This window comes from Xyrauchen texanus, chromosome 24 (genome assembly GCF_025860055.1).
Source record: "Xyrauchen texanus isolate HMW12.3.18 chromosome 24, RBS_HiC_50CHRs, whole genome shotgun sequence".
Classification (NCBI taxonomy): Eukaryota; Metazoa; Chordata; class Actinopteri; order Cypriniformes; family Catostomidae; genus Xyrauchen; species Xyrauchen texanus.
In genome coordinates this window covers 14,527,371-14,536,038 of record NC_068299.1, presented here as the reverse complement: position 1 = coordinate 14,536,038, position 8,668 = coordinate 14,527,371, and the positions used below count along the sequence as shown (strand labels likewise).

The following is an 8,668-nucleotide window of genomic DNA, read 5'->3' as shown; positions in this document are numbered from 1 at the left end:
GCGGAATTTTAAGAAACGTTCCTTTTCTTATGCGGAGCTGCGTAACTGGAAATGTCTTCATTCATCTTTCTCTCTCTCCTAATCGTTGCAATGAAACCAATTTAACGTTTTTGTTTCTTGTCTTATAATTTGTTATCTTGTGGTCTTAATGAAAAAGTTAAATTGTATTTAAGCCCAAGATAACAGTTGTTAAAAATTGTGTTGACTTAACACGAGTGAAAGCAAGAAACACAGTATTTTGTAGTGGTTTAGCTGGAGGATCCCGTGTCAGTTTTCGGTAGCCCAAAACTAACAAACAGAGAAAACAACCAAGATTCTCTTTTAACGATTTCTCTCTTTTTTTCACTAACCTCAAAAACTGACATTTTTGTACAGACAGTCAATGTAATTATTAAATCTTAATCAGACTTAAGAGTTACAAATTCCTCAGTGCCGTTTTTTTTTTTTTTTTTTTACTGTTAAAATTGGCCCTGCAGCCTGGCGCCTCTTGGCCGTCTCTCTGCCCCTCTACATAAGGGCCAATTTTTCTTTTTGACGTTTCAGACGTTCTCATTTTTCACGCGCTCAAGCCCTCTTCCGGTTTGGACGAATGACATGGATTGACAAAGGCCTATTTCATTATTATTATTATTATTATTACTATTATTATTATTATTATTTACATATATTTGAGCTTTTGTTTTAAATGTATTGTACTTTTCCGGAAGTGGGTTTGTTTTGGTTGTTAGGCCTATCCGGTTTTTTTGTTTTGTTTTTGGTTGGTTGGTTGGATTATTTATTTGTTTTGGTCCAAGTCAAAGACAAACGTTCAAAACGTGACGATGATGAAGATGATGATGATGAGTTTGACAGTTTATGTTAAAATAAACTCTCGAGGTGTTTGAGAACCACATTGTTTTAGAAATATAAATGAATCGTAGTGACTTCATACATTTTACTTGACTGATTTTTAAAGAATTAAAAAGAAAAGCACAATCATGTTGAAGTTGAAGATATTTTAGTGATTTTCTTATGGGGAAAATCTCTGCTCTTCGTGCTGTGTAATACAGAGAAAGTTGTATAATAAATAATCATTGATTACAACATCATAAATTATTAAAAGTTAGGCTAGGCTGTTTAACGTTTACGCACCAATCAGTACTATGAGTATTCTTAAATGTCAGCCTTTCTGGTTTTACCATTTTACGCACTTATCCAGTAAACTTATAATTCCCCAAACTCTTTTGATTTTCTTCCTTTTCAATGCATTTTGCAACAGAATTGTTTATTTTAGCAAACGTCCTCTGCGTCATAAGTATATGCTATGCAGTAATACCGTAATGTTGTTTATAACGTATTCCAGTCCTGTGAACGACACATCCTAAGATCCTAAATCCACTAGGCTGGATGCCAGAGATCCCAACAGCGAATCCTGGATGTGGTGGTGTCCTTGCATACTGTGTACCGAATGCTGTGCACCGAGGCCGGGCATTGGGTACGTGGAAGCCCCGGTATTGTTCATGTTTCCCTGCAGCAGAAGCACAGTGTTGTGCTCGGGGCTCTGCGGCGGAGAGAACTCGTCCTCCGAGCTGGACATGAGCGATTTTCCTCCGTCGTGCGGAGACCGCTGGTTCTGCTTATTACCGCCAACGCCGTTGTTTTCCGTGTTCTCTCTGTTGGATGAATATCACCTGTTATTATGAATGAGTAGAACCTAATTGTTTAAGAAAGTATTAACTTTATCATGATGTTAAAGTTTAATTGTTTAAAACAGTTTAACCTAAAAATTATTATCACTTTAACAAATAAATAAATGAATAAAACAAAAAAAGATCATGTATCACGACAAATGTCAATAAGAAAAATAAACCTTTCTTGCTTTGCCACTATCCTTTGTCTTTACTTGAGGAATGATAATGAAGGATGTGATAATGTAATAAAGGATTGTGGTTATTCAAATTCTTTCTTGCATTCTCCCGATTTTCTGTTACCTACCACAAAAGATCACTTTCGCCTGTATGCAAACATGAACATATAATTGCTTGCTCATCGCAAAAGAAAGAAAATCTAGATGATCTTTCATCTTGAATGTAATTTGAAAATGAAATTAAAAAAAATATTAAATACAATATTAACATCGAATCAAACAATGTGGCTGACATGTGGCTAGCTATCTATCTATCTATCTATCTATCTATCTATCTATCTATCTATCTATCTATCTATCTATCTATCTATCTATCTATCTATCTATCTATCTATCTATCTATCATCTGGCCTGTATTATTAGGATATATATATACATTTGCAAACGGTAAAGGATGGATGCTATTTGGGAAAACTTCAGTTCCTGCACTTCACTTAACCTAAAAACGCTAACCTGTATTTGTGTTTGACAGCGACATTTTAATCGAGATCTCACCTCTCTTTTGCCTCGGCTGCACGGTCTCTCTGCCTCCTGTTTTTAAACCAGTTGCTGACCTGTGTGGTGGTCAGTCCCGTTGCCTCCGCCAGCTCCCTCTTTTCTCGTGGAGATGGATACGGATTGTGCGTGTACCACTCACGTAGCACACCCCGAGACTTTTCTTTAAAGCAGTAACTGGTCTCCTCACCGTCCCAGATTGTACGGGGCAAAGGGAATTTCCTGCGCACACGGTATTTGCCCACAGCGCCGAGCGGGCGGCCACGCAACTTTTCCGCCTCCACGTAGTGCGCCTTCAGCCACAGCTGCTGCAGCTTAGGGTGGTTGTGCGCGGAGAACTGGTGGCTCTCCAAGATTTTATAGAGCTCGCGGAAATTTCCCCGGTGAAAGGCCACAACGGCTTTCGCTTTGAGCACGGATTCGTTCTTGTGGAGGTGGTCACAGGCTGGCAGGGACCAGAGGAAACGTCCGAGCCTCTCCAAGTTCCCACCCTGCTGCAGCACCTCGCAGACGCATGCGACTTGCTCCTGCGTGAATCCGAAAGAGGGCAAGATTGACATGGCGTGTCGATCCAGTTCCAATACACCATGTAAGTCCCCTAACCCAATGCTCGGTAGGTTCCCTCTCTAAATAAGTGCCACGTTCAGAGTTCCCCTTTACCTAGATCAAATTCCTGGACCCGTAGATGCAGGTCCAATATTAATAACCGCCTGTTGTCCAGTTGTGTGGGTCCACTGTCACCCTCCCCGGTGAACACGTTAGATTTGGATGTGGCTTGTCCGTGTTGATATATGACAGAAACCCAGCAGAGCGTCGTTCCGTGATTAGCTCGTCCCGGTCTATGCTAGAACCGGTCAGCTGAGCAGAAATGCATCTACAGATCCGTTCCGTTTCCTCCCCGGAGAGCGGACGTCAAGGCCTGAAATTAGAGACATTGACACACACACACACACACACACACACACACACACACACACACACACACACACACACACACACACACACATACTTACTCACACTCCCGTTGATAGGCCAGTAATCAATTATTAAATTTACAGATCCCTCACGAGCACCTCCACCGCCTTGTACCCAGTATCTAAATAGCCTCCTGTTCCTCCAGAGATCACAGGTCTATTAATAATAATTGGTTCGCACTACTCATCTAAGTTAGGGCCTATTTTAAAGCTATTCCATATTATTTTCTATTATTTATTTTTATCCCCATTAAACGGGGCCACTTTGTTCTATAATGGGCGCAAGGCGCCTAATTTGGTGACATTTTCACACCTTGTTAATTGTGGAGTTTTCAGGAGCCGGGAAATTTCGCTTCAGCTCTAGAAAGATTATAGCCTGCCATTCTGGACATGGACTTGCTATTATTCAGTCACGAAAACCAAAAATGAATTATGAAGATCTGCTAATAAATTATTATTTACATTTTTGGTCATTAATAATACAAGCAATAATCTAGGCTATAACATTCCACATATGCCAATAATTGCATTAAAGTTATTATTGCAGTATAATTATGATGTCTTATTTCTGACAGTGTAAGAATAAGTGCCTTTAGAAATAATAATCATAGCTCCATTAGGCTATTTTACTGATTAGCCGAAGGAATCTTTATAATCGTTTCACATAAATAGTCTACTAAAATATAAATAAATGAAACATATTTTTCTGTTTTATTAATAATTTATTTAACATTATTGTTTGGACAAAGAGTCTGCTGATGTGATTGTTAAATGCTAACAGTTTGTTTAAATTTAGGCTATTTACCCTTGTTGTTTTTATTCATTTATTGTATAATTTACCATAATTTTTTTGTGCACATTAAAATACTCCTCTTTGGAAAATATGGTTCGTGTGAAACCGTGTGGTTTGTAAGGTGGGTCTGAAACACTAAACCAATCCATTAGCGAATAACTTGCGAGCTTGACGAGCTCTTAGTCTCTGGTCACAGCTCTTTATCTCTCAAGACATCTGTAACAAGACACCGGGACTTCCAGCTGGGCCCGCCTGAGGTTGTTTTACTTTTTGGAAAAATATTACCCTTATTTTCTTTTATCAGTCTGGATGACACTGTGATGGCTTAGGACTCTAAATATGCCTAATGCTAATTAATATCTGTGTAATCTTTAATTGGCCCCTGAACAACTGGAAAAACAATCAGTCCTGTTCAATCTAACAAGGGGATTTTGTCTGCCTCTCTTAATGGTTTATTAATGCAATTAAATAGAAACGATATAGGCTACTCAACGAGCAGATTTCATTACATTTTATTTTAGAACAATTTTGGCATACTCAATAGATGTGTATTGATCGCCAATCAAAACATGTTGATAATTTGACGGCGCTTCTCTTTGCTCGTGTTGCCTAATTTATGTTGTGTGTTTATCGGGCAATTCGAAAAAGTACTGTAAAGAGTTAAATATGAATATGGACTATGTGGAATATAGAATACGAACTACAAATAGCTATAATTAATTGCTATGTTCTTTTAAATAACACTTTGTAATTACAAACATACAATTATTTACAAAATACTGTAAATACAGTATTATAATTACTTATGTAAAGGCAATGAAATGCAAATATTGTAATGTGAAGTGTGACCTAATTAATTAAAAACGAATCACAATTCTAAAAAAAATTAAAAAATAAACAAAGATAAAAAATAAAGTACTTCTAACCACCCATTTGTGCACTGTTGCGTACACCCGTCTCCTCGGTCCTGACTCTTGAGCAGTAGACGGGGCCGATAACTGCTAAGGTTACAGAAGTATGTCCAGCACTATGTGCACTCACTCCATCTCACACAGATCATTTACCAGTCCCCAGCCAAGGCGACGTGCCCGCTCTCAGATCATGATCATTTCAAGATGTTCTTGTGGACCAACAGAAGCGTGCTCACACTCATAGTGCGAGGACACCAAAGAGCCCTACTGTGAAGATACAGGTCGAGCACACACACACACACACACACACACACACACACGCGCGCGCGCACATCCAAATACACACGACATAAATGTCACTATATTTCATGTTCATGTAGATGGCATTTGTGCCAACACTGAAGGTGTAAACTGTTTTTCTTGTGTGTGTGTGTGTGTGAGAGAGAGAGAGAGATAGATTTTCTGTGGCATGACCTAAATAAAAAAGCATGTATTGGGTACAATCTACCGCTAATTAGGTGTTATTGCAGCTATTTACAAAATAAAGATATATGCTGTTGCCTACTATACTGTATATATTACACACATACACACACACACACACACACACACCATCCAAATAAACACAACATAAATGTCACTATATTTCATGTTCAACAGCATGTGTGCCACCACTGTGAAGGTGTAAACTGTTTTTCTTGTGTGTGTGTGTGTGTGTGTGTGTGTGTGTGAGAGAGAGAGAGAGAGAGAGAGATAGAGAGAGAGAGAGAGAGAGAGAGAGAGAGAGATAGAGAGAGAGAGAGATTTTCTGTGGCATAGCCTAAATAAAAAAGCATGTATTGAGTACAATCTACCGCTAATTAGGTGTTATTGCAGCTATTTACAAAATAAAGATATATGCTGTTGCCTACTATACTGTATATATCACACACACACACACACACACACACACACACACACACACACACACACACACACGTAGTGTTTCCATGTTTTATGTGGAGTTTCCATAGACATAATGGTTTTTATACTGTACAAACTTTATATTCTATCCCCTAAACCTAACCCTACCCCTAAACCCAAACCTCACAGAAAACTTTCAGCATTTTTTAATTTTCAAAAAACATAATTTAGTATGATTTATAAGCTGTTTTCCTCATGGGGACCGACAAAATGTCCCCACAAGGTCAAAAATTTCGGGTTTTACTATCCTTATGTGGACATTTGGTCCCCACAAAGTGATAAATACACGCTCACACATACACACACACACACACACACACACACACACATACACACACACACACACACACACACACACACATATTCGAATTAAAAATTAACTAAATTTTCCAAATATGATGCATTTTTATGCGAACAGCATCGTGCAAGGCCATACGAAATAGCCAACTCGTAAATGATGTACGAATTTTCATGAGATCGGGTTGAATGCATCTTTGTGTGCGATTTTTAAGTAGATTATTTAGCTTCATTTGTTTCGGAATGGAAGGACTGCAGGGCGTAACTGTTTTTAATGAAAAGGACATGCAATTAGATGCAATAAAGTCGTAATGTGTAGGACCACATTTTGGCATAATTTGTCATTATATACAGAAAGCTTCGCATGTCCCAATCTTATTATTCATTCGTGTAAATTATTCTGAACTGAGATCATTGAAATGGGTTGAAAAAGAAAACAAACGCTGTGGAATTGGAAAGGATGTAACTTTCTGCTCATTCAGGCTCGTGTTGCGATTCCTGGAGTTGTGCTTTAGAAGATTTAAACATTCTCAACAACCTATTGGATGCTGAAAGTAGGTGAACGAATTAAAATTAACATAATTAAAATAAACATATTTGGTTGTTGATGAAACATCATCCTTTTTAAATGAATTAGACTTAGAGTAATCAAGCGTGTAGTAGGCATTGGTTTATTATTCAGCCTTGTATGTTTAAATAGGCTTACAAACAATTATTTTATATGAAATCCAATTCCTAACTTTGGGATCTCCGCATTCACAAACTGTCATAATTTTGTACTACAGGAAGAGGGCGCCAATCAGTGAAAACATGTTTGTGTATGACACAAATGGACAGAGGAATCTTATATGAAATGCCATCTGCTCTGTTAAATAGGTCTGTTTTTAAATCATTTGAAACAGTATTTAATATATGTATTTTATTCATAACCTAAGTCACTTGTTTTTGTCTTGAAGTTCGTGCTTCACTTTTTATGAAGTAATGCACTTCAAGTGTGACCTTGATCAAAATGCAGATTAGGTTTCAGCTCAGAAGCTTTACAACAACAAGAAGCAATATATATTTTTTATTAATTCAATAATAATGTCTGTTTTTCCTTCTTACAAAATTGTGTGTGGGGGCTAAAGAAAGAAGCAATGTAAGAATGTTTGCTGTAGGTCTCTCCCTCTGTGGCCCAATTTCACCAGGGGGCATAGATTAACCCCTATGTGTATGTGTGCTTCACTGAAATTCTTATGCTCATTCTCTTCATTTTTGACAACCCATCCCATTCAGTTGCACACAGATTTACCAAGCTATTTATTTGACTAATTACCAAAGACTAGCCCAAACGCTACTCCTAAAAGAAAACTTTTTTCAGTTGTACCAGACCAGCAACATTTTTGCTTTTTGCAGAAACACGTTTTAGTAAACTAAATTATCCATTCAATAAACTTTGATCCAATCAATCAAAAGCAATATATAAGCAAGCTACAAATGCATTTTTTTTTTTTACATTTATTTTAGAAAAGATGATGAAAGCTTCTTATCTCAGAAGGCAAAATGTTATTCAAATTAGTTTGATGACAACATTATATATTTGTTTAGCATATGAACTAAGAATGTCTATATAATAATTAAGGATTTGTTTAGACTAGTTTTAGTTCACTTTTTAAATGGTTCTTCAACCTCTGATCCAGTGTACTGTCATATACATGTAAACATCGAAACAGCATCTAAACAGTGCAAGAAGGACTTCACACATATTTAACAATTTCTTCAAAATACACTCTCACTTTTAAAGACAGTCAGGTCTTCGCACAATCCTGTCAGCATGTATATCTGGCACTTGATTTATGTACATTTACACATTCACACAAAATAACACAGCAGGTCTGGTTCGTATTCATTATTCTCTCTCTCACACACAGGTATGAAACACAGCTGAGGAATGGCATGGAGCTCTCTGTGCCCTTTCACCTCTCATTAGTGGGGGTATGGGGAGAGGTTCAGGTTACAAATCCAGTTCTCAGTATGCCATTCAGGGTTAACCCCCCTGGTTTGCGGTGAGAGGTCATCGTTTTTAAAAGGCTCAGTTTGAGAGGTTCATATTTTTTATTGCAAGTTCTCGCTTACTGTTTTCATAGTTAACATAGTTTTCAACAGTGTGACGGATGTTTGACATATATGTCTGGTTTCAATCATAATCTAATTTTCATTTGCATGGTTAATGTGAAAATATGACATAAAACCATCACACATCCTGCAGCATAAGAGTTCTGCCAAATTACAATCAGTTCATTCTAAACTCTATCAACACACAAAAACACTAGGTCTCTTCAGTTTTCTC

General features: G+C 37.5%; 1 protein-coding gene across 1 annotated transcript; it reads right to left on the bottom strand.

Annotated features, from left to right (window-relative positions):
* Window positions 1-993: 993 nt before the first annotated feature.
* Window positions 994-5,217, bottom strand: LOC127617953 (homeobox protein six1a-like). Its single transcript, XM_052090138.1, has 3 exons — window positions 5,088-5,217; window positions 2,402-3,320; window positions 994-1,652 (listed from the first exon to the last, which is right to left on the bottom strand). The coding sequence occupies exons 2-3, from the start codon at window positions 2,959-2,961 to the stop codon at window positions 1,361-1,363; spliced, it is 852 nt and encodes a 283-aa protein (XP_051946098.1). The 5' UTR covers window positions 2,962-3,320; window positions 5,088-5,217; the 3' UTR covers window positions 994-1,360.
* Window positions 5,218-8,668: the final 3,451 nt, after the last annotated feature.

Bases quoted from the DNA above. Each gene is read 5' to 3' on its own strand.
- LOC127617953 (XM_052090138.1), bottom strand. From the start codon at position 2,961: ATGTCAATCTTGCCCTCTTTCGGATTCACGCAGGAGCAAGTCGCATGC. The intron at 1,653-2,401 runs GTGAGATCTCGA...TTCATCCAACAG, and splicing joins GCAGCCGAGGCAAAAGAGAG to AGAGAACACGGAAAACAACG.